At 52.5% G+C, this 19,620-nt stretch overlaps 1 protein-coding gene across 1 annotated transcript; it reads left to right on the forward strand.

The window, feature by feature from the left end:
• Positions 1-1,941: 1,941 nt before the first annotated feature.
• Positions 1,942-9,035, forward strand: LOC111139542 (epididymal protein 13-like). Its single transcript, XM_022491840.1, has 6 exons — positions 1,942-1,996; positions 2,317-2,343; positions 3,013-3,039; positions 6,086-6,210; positions 7,721-7,758; positions 9,011-9,035. The coding sequence occupies exons 1-6, from the start codon at positions 1,942-1,944 to the stop codon at positions 9,033-9,035; spliced, it is 297 nt and encodes a 98-aa protein (XP_022347548.1).
• The last annotated feature ends 10,585 nt before the right edge of the window (positions 9,036-19,620 follow it).

Below are 19,620 nucleotides of genomic sequence, written 5' to 3' on the forward strand. Positions count from 1 at the left end.
TCTGAGTACTGGCATAGTGCTCACATCAATTTACTGGTTTTTTTTTTTAAGATTTTATTTATTTATTTGACTGACAGAGATCACAAGTAGGCAGAGAGGCAGGCAGAGAGAGAGGAGGAAGCAGGCTCCCCGCTGAGCAGAGAGCCTGATGTGGGGCTCGATCCCAGGACCCTGGGATCATGACCTGAGCCGAAGGCAGAGGCTTTAACCCACTGAGCCACCCAGGTGCCCCCAATTTACTGGTTTTGACAATGTCCTCTGGTTACATAAGATGCCGCCACTGGGAGAAGCTGGACGGCCATCACAGAGGACCCCTGTGTGTACTATTTTTGCAATATTTTGTGAATTCCTAATTAGTACGCAATAAAAAGTTGAAAGTGATTTTAAGGTTATTTAATGAAGGAATAATGGCATGTCCTTGGGGTGCTGTTAATGTGGTCTTACTCTCTTGCCTGCTCTTTTCCATATTGACTTCCTGACTTCTGGTTTTGCTGCACCCTACAGTGAAAAGTGAGTTATTTTTCTTTTTTTAGGGGTCATTGGGGTGTGTTTGGGTGCTATGAAGTATAGAAAACAGAAAGACAAGGGGGTCTTTGAGTTGCTCTCTTCGATTTAGGCCCCAGGTTGAGAGACCCTCTGCTGGGGGGGTCTCAGTCTACACCCACTGCCCCCACCTCTGTGGGAGGCTCAGGATGAGCTGTAGGGTCCACCTGCTCCTCGAGGCTGTGGGGATCATCGGGATTGGGTGCCTGGGACTCAGGTGGGTCCGAGGCTGCAGGTATGACCGGGTATGTGAGCACATATGCATATGAGGTCCCCAGACTTTATCAGATTCTCAAAACCCGAGAACCACTGCCCCAGAATTCAAGGATGTATTGAGTTACATGTAAGAGGTACAGCCCACTCTTTCCTGACCCTCAGCAGAGAAATGAGGTAAAATGGATCAAGGGGGTTCTTTGCTGATAATCTTTCTAATCTCTGGGGGGTGAATCCCCCATCTCCTCGGGTACCTGCAGTTTCTGGCCACCTGGACAGATGTGTCTCCAAAGGGGACATATGTAGTAGAAGCAAGCCACACTGGCCCCCAGAGCGTCCCATGAAATCTGGGGGATCCCCTCCTTTCCCTCCTAGGGGAGGGTCTCTTTGGGAACCATCAGGGTGGGGTGAGATAAGAAGGAGCCATTAACACCTCGGTCCCCTCCTTTCTGTTTCTGTCGGTGCCCAACGACCCCTACTGGGTGTTTGCCTTCTTGCTGCCTGCATCTCAGCAGTACTGAAAAGTAAGATTCTGATTTCATGTTGTCCCTCTCCCCCAGCTTTGTTCCCTTTCTTGTCTCTGCTAAGGGGTCCATTCCTAGCCACGGATCATCTCTAGGGAAATTTCTTTAAAATCCAGGGACTTGAAAAAAATAGCTGTCCTACTTTGACTTTCAAAAAGGTGGGGTGTCCTATGGGAACCAACCTCCCTCCTCACCTCGGGGATATGGCGATGATATGGTGAGGATGGTGAGGATAGTAATGAAAATCCAGTAAGAATTTCCCAAATGCAGGGCCCTGGAGGCGGCACCTTTCAGGTATCAAGCTCTGTCTTCCCCCACAAGGTCTTCGCAAAGTCATAATTTTTCGTCCAAAGTCTGCGAGGGACTTACAACACAGGGACACTAACTATAAGGGGAGGGCTGGTGGCTGCCTTCCCAGCTTAACCCCAATCCAGTGCAGATGTCTTTAGCCGTTTGCTTCCCCCACCCAGATAATGAGGCTTTGGATGGTCTTCCCTGTTCACTGCCAAGTCCTAACTGATCACCACACCCCCCACCCCGGGCTCTGCTCTCATGGGATCCCAGTACCCCTACCTTCTGATCTGGTGATGGTGATGTTTCCTCCTTACGGCCTCGTCTCTCATGACTCTTGGACTCAACACTCTGGACTTTGTCCGCCCCCATGGCTTGCCTCCCGGACACCGTTTCCCCTGCATGGGCAACACCAGAGATCCTAGGTAAGAATCCCACTCCGAGCACACGGGGGGGTTTCGGTGGGAAGCTTGTCTGGCATGTGCCAGGATATGTGCCAGGACCCTGCAGAGTGGTGGGAACCCCAAGATGAACCCCACACGCTCGCACATCTGCGCGAACTCGTAGTCTGTTGGGGGAGACGATGGTTATAAGGCAGTAGGGATCCGTGTCCCGAGGGAGGTGCCTGGAATCCAGCAGGGCTTCCTGGAGGAGAGGGAGCTTGTATTGAGCTTGTTGGATTGGGGACCCAAGGGCACTGTTCATGCCACTTCTCGCGGTGCTCAGCTGGTGCTGTCTTCCGTAGGTTTGCTCAGCCTCCAGGTGTTGAACGGTGAGTAGTGCCCGAGCCGTTTGGCCCTTCTGTTTGCCTTCACCTCCTTGCACCAAAACACAGAGCTCTTCGCTCCTCTTCTCAGCGTTGGAAGAGAAATTTAGAGATCACCGAACCTCGCACTCCCCCTCTCACCTTTGTGTCTCCCATCATGAGTGGTTCAACATTTTAGTCGTTCCTCCAGCAAATGCTGATGAAGACTAGCTCCTCTGGGCCAAGTCCGGCTCTAGGAGGCGGGAAAGAGTAGGGAACCAAACGAGCAGAAATCGGTGCCTGCGCGAGCTTGCTTTTGAACAATATAAGTAAAGGAAGTAGGTGAGGTGTCTGCTGGAGGTGGGTGAGTCCTGTGGACACGGAGGAGAGAGGGAGAAGGAAAGACAGTGTGGGAGAGGTTGACAGGTTTCTAGCGGGAGCTGAGGGCAAGTGACAGTTCAGCAGGGAGCCGGGTCGACTGCCTTGCTGCCGGCCATGCCAAGGGTGTTCCAGGCACAGGGAACAGAATGGGCCAAGGCCAAGAGGCAGGCGAGTGCCTGGGGACCACCGGCCTTGAGGAGGCCACAGCATCCCCTCCCCTCCCCATCCGCGGCACCCAGAGGCACTGCTTCTCTCCCTTTCATGCTCCCTTGATGATTTTCTCTTCTCCTCTTTCTCCTCTTTGTTCACTTTTAGAAGAAACAAGTGGTTGCAAGGAAGGAGGTAAGTCGTGCATTCGCACCTTTTCCTGCCCCGAGGACAGGGAGTTCCTTCCTCCCGGTTTCCGAAAAAGCTGCAAAAAGAGAAGCCTCCAGGTAAGCACGGGCTGGAAGTCTGTGCCCGTGAAGGTGTCAGTGCGGCGGGCAGCCAGAGCCCTCGGGCCACCCTGCTCCTTCGTGCTGCTCACGGGTGCCAAGGAGACCCAGCACACTGAGGTCGGCGTGGGACTCATTCCTGTTCCCCCTGGAAGTGACATGTCAGTCCCCAGTGTCAGGGCTGCGTGGCCGAAAACTGGGAAAGAAGACGCCGGGCAAGAAAAGTGAGGTTCCGGGTGGTCCAGATAATGGCCAGAAGCACTTAAAAAAGCTTGCTCTTATTAAGTTCACAAATTAGATGAAGAATTTCACCAGAGAGTTATAGTTTATTCAAAAAAAATAGTCAAATGGCAATTCCAGAACTGAAAGTATGTAACTGAAATGACGAATTCAGGCGTTGGTCGTAACAGCCAAGAGCACGATCAGGGAGCTAGAGAACGGGTCAAGGGGAATTACTCAAAGTGAACCACGGTGGATAAACGAGTAGAAAATACACAAAGACTCACACAAGACTTAGACCCAGTGAAAGCTGTGACATACGCGAAGTGAGAATTTAAGAAGCTGAAGTGAGAGAAAATGAAACTGAAGTGATATGTCAAGGGTTAATGGCTAAGAATTTTGCATTTTGGTAAAAAAATAACCATCAAGCAACAGATTTTCAAAAGTTCTGAGAGGGGCGTCTGGTAGGGCTCAGTTGGAAACTCATGCAACTCTTGATCTTGGGGTCGTGCGTTCGAGTCCCACGCTGGGGGTAGAGATTACTTAAAAAAAAAAATCTTAAAAAAAAAGTTCTGAGAGCTCCAAGAGGAATGACTATAAAGGAAACTACTTCTAGGAACCTTGACACAAAGTAGTTTAAAACCACAGACAAAGAGAACGTTTTTAACTTCTCCCGCCCACAAAAAATCTGTAAGAGAGAGACGGAGAATTTGAAAGGAAAGTAAGGAGACTCCTACCATAAGACATAAGTCTCTGAAGTGAAAGGAAGCCAGCATACGATTCTGACACCAGACACTGCTGGTTCGGAGTCAAGAAGTGCTCTGAGGGACGAAGCGGGACGTTGAAATCGAGAAAGAGATTAATCCACCAGGAAAATACGCCAGTTCTCAATCTGTTTTCACACAGGAGCGGGTTTTTGCATAAAAGGAAAAGCAGGGCAAACGACAAGAAGAAATAGAGGCATCCATGACGTAGTGGGCGACTTGGACACCTCTCGCAACAGGTGACAGGACAGGTCGGTAAAACTGCCTACGGAGCGTCTAGAGAGCGACGAGCAAACATGACATGACTGACGTGGAAAGAAATGCTGAACCCACCCCCAGGGGAATGCGCAGCCTTCTGGGTGAACGTGGGATCACTCTCCTTACCGAAACTGGCTGCACGTTTGTTCACAAAACAAGCCTCAGTCAGCTTCAGATTGAAATCATTTATTGTTTATTATTCTTTTTTAAAGATTTTATTTATTTGACAGAGAAAGAGAGAGCACAAGCCGGCAGAGAGGCAGGCCGAGAGAGGGGGAAGCAGGCTCCCTGCTCAGCAGGCAGCCTGATGTGGGGCTCGATCCCAGGACCCTGAGATCACGACCTGAGACAAAATTGAGTTGGACAACTGAGCCACCCAGGTGCCCCAAAGCTTTTTTTTTTCCCCAAAAAGATTTTATTTATTTATATCTGAGAGCACAGGAGCATGAGTGGGGGAGGGGAAGAGGGAGAGGGACAAGCAGACTCCCCACTGAGCACAGGACCCAGTGTGATGAGGGGCTGGACATGGGGCTCGATTCCAGGCCCCTGAGATCATGACCTGAGCCGAAGTCAGACGCTTAACCGACGGAGCCACCCAGGCTCCCCGACAAAGCTTTGCTCAGAGAGAAATTTATAATCATAAATGTGTACATTAAGAGAAAGGAGGGAAGGAAGGTGGAAATGCAGAAAACCAATGATCTGAGTACCTATTTAAAGAAGTTTGAAGAAGAGAATGAGATTAAACCCAAGCAGAATAAAGGAAGTGATAAAAGGCCAACGAAAAAATGTACACCAGTAATCAACAGTGCTAACAGCCGGTCCTTTGGAAAAGTATGATAAAAATGTAGTTCTCTAGTATTGCCGATGAGAAACAGATAAAAACAGGAGAAACAATCACCAAACTCAGGAGGGAGGGATCCTGCAGGTATTAAAAGAATAATAAAGGGGTGCCTGTGTGGCTCAGTGGGTTAAAGCCTCTGCCTTTGGCTCAGGTCATGATTCCAGGGTTCTGGGATCAAGCCCCACATCGGGCTCTCCACTCAGCGGGGAGCCTGCTTCCTCCTCTCTCTCTGCCTACATGTGATCTCTGTCTGTCAAATAAATAAATAAAATCTTTAAAAAAAATAAAAGAATAATAAAGAGGATAGCTTGAAAGACCTTATGCTAGTAAGATGGCTAGTGTAGACAAAATGGACAAAATCCTAAGAAAACGCCGAGGACCAAAAGTGAAACAAAAGAAGGCTGGACTATCTGAATAATGCTTTGTCGAAGAAACCGAGTCTGTAATCAAACTTCCCACAAAAACAGACAAAGACACTCTCCCGGGGTCAGATGGCTCTTAGGGAGACGTTACTGTGTACACAGTAAAAAAAATCGGAGGTTTTCTGTATGTTACACTCTGCTAAAATGCTTAGAGTGAGAAGAGCAGGAAAGCCTGCTGGAGGGGAAGGGACATTGGCACACCAGGTTAGGTCCAAGTTAGAAAGATCCTCCTGGCACCCTTGTGGCTGAGGGCTTCAAGAGGAGGAGGACAGCGGGTGAGGCGGGCACCTTGGGGCCGAGCGGAGGGAGGGGGAACCGGCAGCAGGAGACCCAAATGTCCCTTGGAGGGGCAGGCAGGTGGAGACGTGGTGTGGAGTTCGGGAAGGGCAGGGATTTCCAGGCGGGAAGGGCAAGCCTTCAGCCGGCTTCATTCCCTCCGGGTCCTCTCAGAGAAGCTCCCCCTGACCACCACCACCCCCAAGAAGCCGCCAGCCAAGCGATCCAGATGGAACATTCTAAAATGCGCCTACATGATGGTCACCTTCTTGTTCGTGTCCTACAACAAAGGAGACTGGGTAAGAAGGAGCCCGTTACTGAAGGGAGTGGGGAGGGGGAGGCGGAAGGGGAGAGTGGAGCAAGAGGAGGGAGGGCGTGAAGGAGATGCCAAGCAAGCGAAGGGGTAGGAGAGAAGCGCCTCTGGGAATAGAACCAGCCCTCCTTCCCGCCCTCCCTTACCCCTTCCTTCCTCCCTCCTCCCCGCACTCCCTCCCCGCCTCTCTCCACGGCCCCCCTCCACCCCAGCCTCCATCCTCAAGCTTGAATAGAAACCACCCCCTTCTGTACTGACATGGCCCCAGATGATCCTATGAAACACTACCATCCACGCCTTTTCTCTGCCTCTGCCTCTGTCTCTCTCCATGGAAGGTAGGTTAGGGACCAAGCCATTTCCTAAGCATTAAACAGAGGTAAGGGGGCAGAGCGTGGGTCAGGACTTGGAAGACCACGGCCCAGCAGTCGTTCAGCTCATCACGTGTCCAAGTGTTTATATACGCAGCAGGTCCCTCGCTGGACGCTGGGGACTACACGGCCCCACGAGGTCCCTGGACCTGCAGAGCTCACATGGTAGGGGCAGGACAGACAAGAAACGAGCCAGGAGCCCCAGGAAAGGAAGAAATCCAGGGAACCTCTCGCAGCCTGTAGGGCAGTGGGCGCCTTTGCCAGAGAAGGCCAGGGGATCCGAGAAGCCGCCTGCCTTGAGAACTGCAGGGACGGCTGTTGCGAGCCAAGAGAACGTGCCAGGCAAGGACCCCGGGGCCAAAACGTGCCTTGAGGGACCAAGGGAAGACGTGCGGGAGTTGAGAGGGGCAGAGGGGGTCCAGATCCCAAAGGGGCCTCCCAGACCATCCCAAGAAGGAAGCTTTTATTCCGAGTCCGGTGGAGAGCCGTCTGCGAGATCTGAGTCCAAGTACGGAAGGGTCACTGTGGCTGCTGCGTGCGGGCGGTGACGTGGCATCAGGGCAAGAGGGGAAGCAGAGAGACTGCGAGGAGGCAGCCTGGCTGCCCGGGCAGGATGCGTGGTGATGGGAGTGGACACGAGGAGGACCTCGGAGCAGATCACGAGGCTTGGCTGGGTGGGGGGAGGGAAATGGGACCAATGAGCTGGGTTGGGTTTGGGTGGTTCTCCAGTTGGCGGTGGGGATAACCTTGCCACCCAGAGGACGCAGCAGCATCTGGAGACACTGTTGGTGGTCCTGCCTGGGGAGGGGGAGCCATGGCATTTAGTGGGTGGTCTTAGACATCCTACATGGCGCAGGACAGCCGCCCCCACGACAGGGATCTGGTCCGGATGTCAGTGGTGAGGAGGCTGCGAAACCTCCCCGTTAGAGGCTGATGCCCACCCCCTTAGGAGATGGGCGAGAATGTGGGAGGTGAGCCTGATGGAGCAGGGAGCCCCCAGGATGTCACAGCGAGAGCAAAGGGGGGGACAGGAAAAAAAGGAAGGAAGGAGTAGAGGACAAGGGAGGGGAGGAACCTGACCAACTGTGTCTTCCTGTTTCTGGGTCACTTTCTCGTCAACCTCCCAAGTGTTACTGTCACCACTGCAACACAGAAGAGGACATCAGGTATGTTATGGCCGGGAAGGGCATTTTGTCCACAACTGGGGCGGGGGGCTTGGCCCCATTGCCTCAAGGTTGAGAAGGGAACCCCAGGTGGGCTAGGAAACGCCCATGGGAGAATCTCGGAGTTGTGTTCACCAACAGTAACACTCCCACGGCGCGGGGCAGGCCTCACCACCGTCCAGCTACGGAGCGTTTCCCCAAACGCTGGTCAACTCCCGGCGTCCCTGTGGGAGAGCTTGGTCTGGACACCTTTGTGTCAGGCTTCATTCGCCGAGGAGCCTGTTTTCAAGGTCATCTTCAAGGTCGTCCAGGCGGAAGCAGGACTCGGTTCGTTGTTCTTTCTTACGGCAGAGTCACGTTTCGTCCGACAGCTAGACCACATTTTGTTTATCTGTCCGACAGCTGAAGGACCTTTGGGTTGTTGTCACCTTCTGACTATGGTGGATAGCGGTGCCTCGAACATCTGTGTGCACCTTTTTGTTCGAACCCTTGTTTTCCCTTCTTTCGGGTACATGCTGAGCGGTGGAAGGGCTGGGCCACCCGGGAATTCCGTTCAGTGTACTAAGGAGCCACTCCAGGACGGATCCTTGATTCGTTACAACGGTTAAATAGTGAAATTTATGTGATGCGGATTTTACCTCAATTTTTAAAAAACTATAAAGAGTGGGGGAGGCTGGAGTCACCCTGAGGCTGTTGCCTGTGGACCCCTACACTACACTGTGAGACCCCCTGAGAGGAAAAAGTCCACCTGATCAATCCTGGGGGCCCCAGTACACAGGGCAAACCTCACATACTCCCTCCAGGTTCCTGTGTGCCCGGCTGGGGGTACAGTGAAGCTGGGGGCCGCAGGGGGTCTGGGGGTCAGAGGGGCCCGGGTGTGGGGGGTGGGGTGACAGATAGTATGGGATGTTGTGGTCTGATGCATGGAGGGGTGGGTGGTCAGAGGGGCCAGGAGCACCGAAGGTCCAGGGATGGAAGGGGTGGGGGGACCCAGGGGCTCCCGCAGGGGAGGTCCCTGTGGTCACCGAGCTCACCATGGGAAGGGTAACTTCCCCAAGCAGGGGAGTGGAAGGCCTAGCTGTGAGGTGAAATACGGAACTGGAGGGGCGGCCCGTTCCCACTGAGGGCAAGAACCCCTGGGAGGAGGAGGCACCTGCTGGGAGTGACGGAAGGAGCCCCCCCCCCAGACTTAGGGCCCTGAGTTCCAACTGGTAGGCACACCTACCTTTCTCTGCTCTCTGTCCCCCTCCCTCAGGACCGACCCCTGCTGCTCTTTCTAGCAACCCTGCTCGTTCTCAGCTCGACCCTGTTCAGTCCTCCATCTGCCCTGTAGTCTTGCCTCCCGAGAAGCCTGTCGGCCCCAGAAGGCCAGTTTGGAGGGTGAAGAACTGGGGTCCTCTGAGGGTGACACCTGTCTGCCCAGAGGCACTGCGGGAAGGAGTCCCTGAGGGTCCCAACAGGCCCAGGGTGAGTGAGCACCAGGGGTCTCCCCACGACTGCTCTCCCTGGCCTTGCTCAACCTCCCCCACTGTTTCTCTGATTAAACCTACACTAGCTGAAGCAGCTGAAGGCTCAGTTCTTCCATTCACGGGGGGCCAAGGGTGCCCAGAATCATATATGCCAGTTCCGGTGACAACCTTCAAGGAGCTTCCGCTAGGCTGCCTGCTTCTGAGGTGAAGAAAATACAGCCCAGAGGGATGATTAGTCCAAGGTCAAGGTGCTGGGGTTTGACCAGGTTTGACTCATCACAAAGTATTTTTACTTATTTATTTATTTTTGTACAAAGACTGAGGAAATAGGGATCTGAAGGTGGAGTGAGCCCAAGATTAAGCTGTTCCCAGCTCTCCAGCCTGTGGACTTCGTTGCCTTATTGCATTGGAGCATGTCCGCGTGGTCCTGGCTCAGAGCTTGGGCTCTAACAAGGAGACAGGTTTCTTTTTTTTTTTTAATTTTTAAAATTAACAGATAATGTATTATTTGCCCCAGGGGTGCAGGTCTGTGAATCATCAGGTTTACACATTTCACAGCACTCACCATAGCACATACTCTCCCCAGTGTCCATCACCCAAACACCCTCTCCCTATCCCCCTACCCGCCGCAACCCTCGTGAGATTAAGAGTCTCTTCCGGTTTGTAGGAGACAGGTTTCTTGAGTGTAAATTCCGGCTCCCGGCCCTTACTGGATTGCAACTTTGGGGAAGTTATTGTCTATCAACGCCTCATTTTGTCATCTGTAAGATGGGGGTATTGAAGAGTAGGAGCCTCCCGTCACCATGATCAGAAGCAGGCATTGGTTGGTTCAGCAAAAAGTTCATTAAAGGGGCCCCTGGGTGGCTCCGTGGGTTAAGGCTCTGCCTTCAGCTCAGGTCATGTTCCCGGGGTCCTGGGATCAAGCCCTGCATCGGGCTCCCTGCTCAGCGGGGAGCCTGCTTCCCACCCCACCCCACCCCCCGCCTGCCTCTCTGTCTACTTTTGATCTCTGTCTGTCTCTGTCAACTAAATAAATAAAATCTTTTTTTAAAAAGTTCATTACAATAGGCAGTTGAAGAGGTGCCTGGGTGGCTCATTTGGTTAGGTGTCTGCCTTCGGCTCAGGGTCCTGGGATCCAGCCCCGAATCCCGCATCAAGTTCCCTGCTCAGTGGGGAGCCTGCTTCTCTCTCTCCCTCTGCTGCTCCCCCTGCTTGTGCTCTGTAAATAAATCTCTGTAAAATAAATAAATAAAATCTCTTAAAAAATAGGCAACTAAAAACACTTTAAGACGCACAGATGGGGCGCCTGGGTGGCTCAGTGGGTTAAAGCCTCTGCCTTCGGCTCGGGTCATGATCCCAGAGTCCTGGGATCGAGCCCCGCATTGGGCTCTCTGCTCAGCGGGGAGCCTGCTTCCTCCTCTCTCTCCCTCTGCCTGCCTCTCTGCCTGCTTGTAATCTCTGTCTGTCAAATAAATAAACAGAAAAAAAAGAGACGCACAGATGTACGCTCATTTGGTCTAAGAGAACCAAGGTTTTGTTTAGTGTTTAGTGTGGGTCTGTGGACCTACAGTTTTCAATTTGTCCCTTCAAGCAGGAGCAGAAGCACAAGCACTCCTACAGAGCAATTGGAAGGTAGAAATCTTCTAGAGAACAAGAGAAAAAGGTCTGTTCCTGCAGCTATCTTGCCCATTTGAATTTAACACATTTTTGTTTTGTTTTTGAGAGAGAAAGAGAGAGAGAGAGAGAGAGAATGAGCAAGCACAAGCAGGGGGAGGGGCAGAGGGAGAGGAAGAGACTCAAGCAGGCGCCACACCCAGTGTGGATCCCAATTGGGGCTCAGGTTCATGACTCGGAGATCATGACCTGAGCCGGTATCAAGAGCTGGACACTTAACCGACTGAGCCACCCGGGTGCCCCATTTGGGTTTTTTTTTTCTTTAAAGATTTTATTTTATTTTAAGTAATCTCTGCACTCAGCCTGGGGCTCAAACTCACGACCCTGAGATCAAGAGTCACTTGCTGTACCGACTGAGCGGGCCAGGCGCCCCCTTCAGGCATTTTAGAAAGCAGTTTGCTCACCTTGGGCTTCCTGCCGCCCGGAACACCCACCCGTGTCTGAGAGAGGGGATGCGAACATCAGTTGCCCCAGGAATCACCCAGCAGTGGGGTCTGCTTACGAAGGGTTCTACGGAACCTTCCTCGCAGGGTTATTTTCAGGCTTAAGTGAAACAGTATTTGTCAAACACAAGGCCTGACATTGTTCTCAGTAAGGGTGAGTTATATTGTTACCTAGGGCAGCAGGGTCCAATCAAAATCTCACACGAGCCACGGGGACTTAAAACTTTCTAGGGGGCACATTAAAAAGTAAAATGATGCTGGTCAAAAGGTTCACACTTCCAATTATAGATGAGTTAAGTTTTGGGAGCGTAATGTATGACATTAGACCAATACTGTATTATAGACTTCGAGGTTGCTAAGAGAGTAGATCGTAAAGGTCCTGAACACACACACACACACACACACACACACACACACACAGAGGTAATTTTATAAGATGATGGAGATGGTAATTAATCTTATTATGGATATATACAATATATACATATATCAAATAATCATGTTGTGCCCCCTAAAACTATACAATGTTATCCATCAACTGTATCTCAAAAAAGCCAGAAAAGTGTAAAAACAAACAGGTGAAATCAATGTGAATCAGTAGTATATATGATTTAACTCAATATATACAAAATATCATTTTAATACTTAACAGATAAAACCATTATTAATGCTTTGGCTTATATCCTTCTTTTTGTGGGCACCTGGGTGGCTCAGTGGGTTAAAGCTTCTGCCTTCGGCTCAGGTCATGATCCTGGGATCCTGGGATCAGTCCCACATCAGATTCTGCTCAGCAGGGAGCCTGCTTCCCCCTCTCTCTCTCTGCCTGCCTTTCTGCCTACTTGTGATCTCTGTCTGTCAAATAAATATCCTTCTTTTTGTAGTAAGCCTTTGAAATCCGGTATGCATTTTTCACTTACAGCACAGCTCAGCTTGAATGCTCGTTTTTCACCAAACGTCACTGATGTGTAATTAGATTTCATGAAATTTAGCTGAAAAAGTGGATGCACATATCCAGATTGTTCTAAACACACTTAAAGTTTGTGCAATCATTGACTCAACTAGCAAAGTTAAATGTTCAGTTAAAGAGTCGGTTCCTAGTTGTAAGCTAAGTGGTCTGGAGCAAGCACTGGAGGACGTTTTGCAGGACACCTGGCTAGGACCCTTCAGGACTGTCAAGGCCACGGCAAACAAGGAAAGTCTGAGAAAAGGGCTGCGGATCAGAGGAAGCTGGGGAGACCTGGGAACTCCACGCCACGGGGCTCCCGGAGTAAAAAAGGACCCCGGAGGGCAGACTGGGACATGGGAATGGGCTGGGGCTCAGTTTATAGCCTTGCTCAGATGCGAGAGGCTTGCACAAACGTGCTGCAGTCCTGAGAGGTTAACGCAGGGGAAGCTGGGGGACAGGGCCATGTGGGCACCTTCTACCTGCAACCTCTCTCTAAACGTAAAATTATCGCCGAATAAAATTTACAATGAAAATATCCAATTCAGGGCGCCTGGGTGGCTCAGTGGGTTGGGCCGCTGCCTTCGGCTTGGGTCATGATCTCAGGGTCCTGGGATCGAGCCCCGCATAGGGCTCTCTGCTCGGCAAGGAGCCTGCTTCCTCCTCTCTCTCTGCCTGCCTCTCTGCCTACTTGTGGATCTCTGTCTGTCAAATAAATAAATAAAATCTTTAAAAAAAAAATATCCAATTCTTCAGGTGCACTTTGATGAGCTCCGAGTTTCCTCGAAGTGGAAAAAGATGGGGATGGACTTCCCAGGCTCGCTTCTGGGCCAAGTTGCGGGTCCTAACTCCGCCCTCACCCTCTGGCTCCTCCCACGGGCCCGCCCCACCCCTTCCTCCCCCCGCGCATGCGCCCACTGCCTTCTCGCCAGGCTCCGCGCGTGACGTCAGCGCTCAAGAGGCGGGCCGCGAGCCGAGGGTGTTACCATGGTGACAGAGACGCGCCCCCCCCCCCCCCCCCCGCCCCGCGGCGTCCCCACCACCGACCCCAAGGCCCGCGAACCGGTCGGCCCCTGTGGCAGGACCTAGCAAGCGGGACTTGGGAAAGGAAGTAGGAACGCCGGCGTCGGAGACCTTTCTCGTTCCCCGGCGCCTCCCGTTTCTCTGCCCCCCAGAGACTACAACACCCAGAAGTCGCTGGGCCTCTCTTTCTTAGACAGGCGGTCTGACGGTTGCCCTGGAGACAGCAGGACGCCGGACGCCTGGCGAATAAGGCGGGGCCAGGCTGGAAGGAGGCTTCCGATTGGCAGAGACGCCGCACGCCGGCTTTGAACGACAGCTAGGGGCGCACATGCGCACTGAGTGGGCCCCGCGCGCGCTCGCCAGCGGTGCTGTCCAGGGCTGCGTGGGCCGCGGTCCCCCGGGCGCTGTCGCAGGTCGCGCTGGTGGAGGGACGCCGAGTCCGCGCCGGCGAGCTGCTCCCGGCCCCGTTCCCGGAAGTGTGGGCTCCGAAGGTCGGCTCGGGAGGTGAGTGCGACCCGCGGTTCCACGCCCGGGTTTCCCGGTCACAGCCCCACCCCCCGTGTGACGTCGTGGCTCCCCGCGGCGGGGAGAGGCCGGTCTGAGCAGGTCGTGGATTCCGAGCCGCGCTCCCTCCTCGGGGCGACCCCCCTTTGACCCCCTCGCTCCCGCCGAGGGAAGTTCGGGCCGGAACCCGCTCGTCCTCGGTGGGCCTCGGTTTCCCCTTTGTGAAGTGACCTTTGAAGCGCCGCTGCCCTCAGTGGCTCCGAGACCCCGGGCAGGGTGCACACACTCCGTGCCTCAGTTTGCCCATCTGAACGGGGCGATGATGGAATTGGAGTGTCTGATGGAACCGTCGGGCGGTGCCCGCGCACAGGGGCCGCTCACGCGTGGGTGTCGTGACCTCTGGGGACCCGGACGCGACCCTTCCTCGCTCTGGAGTCTCGGTGCCTTGATCTGAGAAGTGGGCCTAGTGGGCTTCGTGATGCGGGTCTCGCGTCTCCGCGCAGCGCCGGTGGCCGTCCTCCCGGAGGGATGGCGCGGGTCGGGTAGCAGGACGCGGGGATTCCCAAGACGTGTCCTTGTCGCGTGCGCTGCCGGCTGGCCCGGCCAGTTCTCGAGCGGGGTGCGCTCGGCGTTTCCTCGCGCGGAGGGGGATGGGCGCGGACTTCCCAGCCTAGCTCCCCACCCCGCACTGCCCCGACCCTGCCCCGACCCTGCCCCGACCCTGCCCCGACCCCGCTTGCGTCTTCGCGCCGCGTGCAAAATGCAGTCAGGTCTGCCGCCCTGTCCTCGCCCCGCTCCCCCTTTGTAGTATCGGCGTCTTTTCTTCCTAGTCTCAGATAGGCCTTCACTGCTTCCTGGTATTTGTTTGTCTGGTTTTTAAGATTTTATTTATTTGACCGAGAGAGACGGAACAGAAGCAGGGGGAGTGGGAGAGGGAGAAGCAGGCTCCCTGCTGAGCAGAGAGCCCACGTGGGGCTCCATCCCAGAACTCTGGGATCACGACCTGAGCCCAAGGCAGACGCTTACTCACTGAGCCACCCAGGCGTCCCTACTATTCGTCTTAAAATCGACTAGCAAAACTGGGCCAACTCATGTTTCCCTCGCCCTGTGTCTGAAATCAGGGTCTAACTAGGCCAGTGCCCTCGTCAACCCGGGAGGCAGAAAGCGCGGCAATTCTGAATCAGGAAGTTGTTATTTTTTTCAGATCTTTTTCAGGCCTTCTCAGTGAAGGAGTAAGTTTATCTGTAGCAGTTCTAATGCTCACCAATCCCCTTATTTCAGGTTATATCTCTTTTTCACTGTGTTTACTGTTAGGAGTATCTTATGGCAAATGATGCAGGGTTTCCATTTGGGCAGAACAATGAAGTTTCATCTTTTTTTTTTCCAAAAGATTTTATTTATTTGAGAGAGAGAGAGAGTGAGCATGAGAAGGGAGAAGGTCAGAGGGAGAAGCAAACTCTCCGCAGAGCTAGGAGCCCAATGCGGGACTTGATCACGGGACTCTGGGATCATGACCTGAGCTGAAGGCAGTTGCTTAACCAACGGAACCACCCAGGCGCCCTGAAGTTTCATTTTAAAAATACACTTTGTAGAGGGGCACCTGGGTGGCTCAGTGGGTGGAGCATGCCACTGTTGATCTGGGGGTTGTGAGTTCAAGCCCCATGTTGGCTGTAGAGATTACGTGAAAATAAAATCTTTTTTTTTTTTAAGATTTTATTTATTTATTTGACACAGAGAGAGTGTGTACAAGCAGGGGGGAGAGCAGGCAGAGGGAAAGGGAAAAGCAGGCTCCCCACTGAACAAGGAACCTGACGCAGAGCTCTGTCCCAGCACCCTGGGATCATGACCTGAACTGAAGGCAGACGCTTCACTGACTGAGCCCCCCAGGCGCCCCTTTAAAATGAAATCTTAAAAAACCCCAAAACTTTGTAGATTGATTGGTTCTCAAGCTTGGTTGTACCTCAGAGCCACTTGGAAGCTGTAAAAAAATAATACTGTGCCCATGTCCACCGCCGGAGAGCGTTCAAATTGTCATGGACACAGTGCACGGTGTTGTAAAACTCCTCAGAAGATTCTAATGTGTGGTAGGGTTGAGAAACATGGACCAGACTGTCTATAACTGATGTGTTGTGCTCTGACACTCACTAATGTTTTCATTCCTAAATCCCAAAGAGGTCTTTGGCCCACTTTGGCTTTGGCATGTGGACTGTTTGGGGCTCAAGGCGATCGAGACCCTGTAGGCCCCAGAGAAACTTTCACCCTTCACTTAACTAACTACCTAGAAGACTCTAAACTGGGGGTCTTTTCCAGAATTAGAGCTATTACCGAAGACGGGTTTTATCTGAGGGCCCCATCTGCATGGCAGGGCAGACATCTATTACCACACGTGTGTTCTTCCTGCCTTGCTCCCCTCTGAGGCCCCGGCCCCCAGCCCCGTCCTTAGCTCCGCGTGGCACGGAGACCTGCCTCAGCCTTCCTCTCTGTCTTGGAACCTCTCGTGTATGTGGGGATCCTGCATGTGCAGAATTAAATTTGGTTTTCCCCTGTGCATCTGTCCCGTATTAGTTTAATTCTTAGGCCATCCAGAAAACCCTCGGAAGGGTAGAGAATTTACCCCAAACAGTTGTCAAGTTAGCTCCTGTGCTAAGTGAACAGCCCAGGGAAGACTCCGTTTCTTTGCTTCTTCCAGCTTCTAGAAGCTGTTGTGTCCACCCCCCCAATCCATATGTTGAATCCCTAAGTGTTAATATTTTGGTGTTCACAGGTGGGGCCTTTGGGAAGTGATTGGGTTTGGACGAGGTCTTCGTGGTGGAGACCCTCGGATGGATGGCGTCCTTATAAAGGGATGAAGGGACCAGACCGTTCTCTCTCTCTCTGAATCTGTCATTTTTCTTCCCCACAATATATTTTGTAATAAAGGTGTAACCATAAATATAGTGCTTCCCTGACTTGTACCAGCCCCGTACTAGTGGGAGCCTCTGAATCTGTAGCCAACTTGTGCAGAAGCGAAGATGGGCCGGGAGCCCAGCATCCGGGGGCTGGTGTGTGATGTGGGCGCCACGTCGTACCACACGCGGTGAAGTCCAGCCCCAGAGGATTCCCTGTAATGCTGTTACTGCTTATTTCTCCGCTCACCCATGAGAGCTGGTCAGGAGCTAGGCTGGTGGTGTTCCAGAGGCAGCATTCCTGCTGCGGGGCGGGGGGTGGGGAAGGTATGGGAAGAGGCTGCTGTCTACCCCACCGCCTCCTCATGTAGGCAAGAGGTCATTTGGTAATGGTTGGATCGCTTAAGAAAACCCAAACTGACCACTGACCTAGGCAATGCCCCTACTTTATTAACGCCGACATGAGCTGCCAGTTGGGGTGTTTCTCAGGGTCCAAGCGAAATGCCAACACCCGGCTCTCACTTCCCTCCCCAAGCAGCCGACTCAGAGAGGCAGAAAAGTGTGCCCTTCTCCTCTAGGTTCTTTGGCTGGTCTGATCATTAAATCGGTGTAAGACAGATTAACAGGAGGAAACCAAAAGCTTCGTAAGGCTTGTACTATCTGTGCACAAGGGAGAGACCCAGGAAAATGGAGTGAGTGAAGTGGTGGAAGCCGTCGCCTCTAATACCGGCTTCCCTGGAGACAGAAGGTGGTGGGAGTCAGTCATGGAGGTGACCTTGAAAAGCCCAGCGAGCAAGAGCAGGTCCTTGTGCAGATTTCCCATTGATGGGAAATTCCTAGAAATTTAGAGTCCTCGCCCTCTTACACAGAGACACCCTCACAAATGGGGATTTCCCTTAGAAACGTAAATGTCACTTACAAAGGGTCACCACGACTCAGTTTTTAGAACTTGTCTTGTGTTTGCAGTTTCTTAAAAATAACCTGCTTTAAGGGGCGCCTGGGTGGCTCAGTGGGTTAAAGCCTCTGCCTTCGGCTCGGGTCATGATCTCAGGGTCCTGGGATCGAGCCCCGCATCGGGCTCTCTGCTCAGCGGGGAGCCTGCTTCCTCCTCTCTCTCTGCCTGTCTCTCTACCTACTTGTGATCTCTATCTGTCAAATGAATAAATAAAAAAATCTTTAAAAAAAAAAATAACCTGCTTTGGGCGCCTGGGGGGCTCAATGGGTTAAGCCTGCCTTTCGGCTCAGGTCATGATCTCGGGGGCCTGGGATCGAGCCCCACACCAGGCTCTCTGCTCAGCGTAGAGCCTGCTTCTCTCTCTCCCTCTGCTTGGTGCTCTACCTACTTGTGATCTCTCTCTGTCAAATAAATAAATAAAATATTTTTTGAAAAATAACCTGCTTTTAAAAATCAGCTTAGGTCACCGGGGTGGCTCAGTCAGTTAAGAGTCTGCTTTCTGCTCAGCTCTTGATCTCAGGGTCATGGGATCGAGCCCCACATCTGACTTCCAGCTCATCGGGGAGCCTGCTTCTCCTGCTGCCTCTACCTCCCCCCACCCCCACTTGTGCTTTCTCTCACTCTCATAAATAAATAAAAACTTTTAAAAATGATACATATTAGCTGTTTAATAGAATTCGTATCACTAATGATAGTTGCGGTGTACTGACTAGTCCTTATGTGGCGAAGTGTGTAAAGCAGACACACTGCTGTTTACTAAACCTTCACTCTAACCCGCGAATATAGTTTACCCTTGACAGTCCCCATTTCGCCAATAAGAAAGTCACTCCCAGAGCGGGCTTTCTCTGGTGGGCTGGCCCAGCACATCTGCTGGGTGTCAGAACCTCCCCAGTTAGCCGTGATATTTTCCCGCCTCTGATTAGAATGATATTATAGTGATTGATAAAAACAAGTATTTATTTGGTCCTCACCCCCCTTCCTGGCACAGAGCTCCTAAAACCTGGGAATTCCTGAGAACTGATGAGTGATGAAGGTGCCTTTAACTGATGTATGAGGGGACTTTGGGCAAACACCCAGGGGTGGGTCTGGTTACCAAGGGAACCAGCCAACCAAGTCTTGGCCGGTAGCAACTTCCAGTCCCATCCCTGACCTCTGGGGTTGGGAGAGGGGCCGGAGGCTGAATCCAACACCAATGGCCAGTGATTTCGTCAGTGATGCCTATATAATGCACCACCACAAAACCCTGAAAGGGCGGGCTTCGGAGAGCTTCCAGGTTGGTGAACGAGGGCAGATGTGGGGAGCGCTCCACACACCCTTCCTCCATACCTGGCCCTAAGCATCTCTCCCATCTGGCTGTTCTCGAGTTACCTGCTTTTATAATAAACCAGTTTTCTAGTGAGTCAGATGTTTTTCTGAATTCTGTGAGCTGCTCTAGCAAATTAATTGAGCCTGAGGAGGGGTTCCTGGGACCCTCTGAGTGATAGCTGGTTGGTCAGAAGCTCAGGGACAACCTGGATTGGTGTCTGAAGGTTGGGGGAGGCCAGTCTTATGGGACCGAGCCCTTCGCCTGTGGGATGTGATGCACTGTGTGGTGACAGCGTCAGAACTGAGTTGAACTGTAGGACGCCCCACTGGTGCAGAGAATTGCTAGCGACACCGCAGACAACAGGCATTGCGGTTAGAGGCGGGGTCAGAACACGGAACCCCTTTCTAGGTTCCTGGGGCCCCGTTCCCCCCAAGAAAGGCTCCTGCTCTCTTTTGGCTTAAATGAGATCATGACAGAAGCACCAGGGTCTGCGCCGCACGCTTCCATTTACTTTGGGGTCACCTGGGGCTCCATGCCAGAGACTGGGCTTCATTTGGGCCCAGCAGGTGCTGCTCCAATTTTTTTTCTTTTAAGATTTTATTTATTTGAGAGAGAGAGAGAGAGAGATCATGAGCCAGGTGAGGGGCAGAGGGAGAAGCAGAT

The sequence above is a fragment of the Enhydra lutris genome, unplaced genomic scaffold, assembly GCF_002288905.1.
Source record: "Enhydra lutris kenyoni isolate GAN:26980312 unplaced genomic scaffold, ASM228890v2 scaffoldscaffold111, whole genome shotgun sequence".
Lineage (NCBI taxonomy): Eukaryota > Metazoa > Chordata > Mammalia > Carnivora > Mustelidae > Enhydra > Enhydra lutris.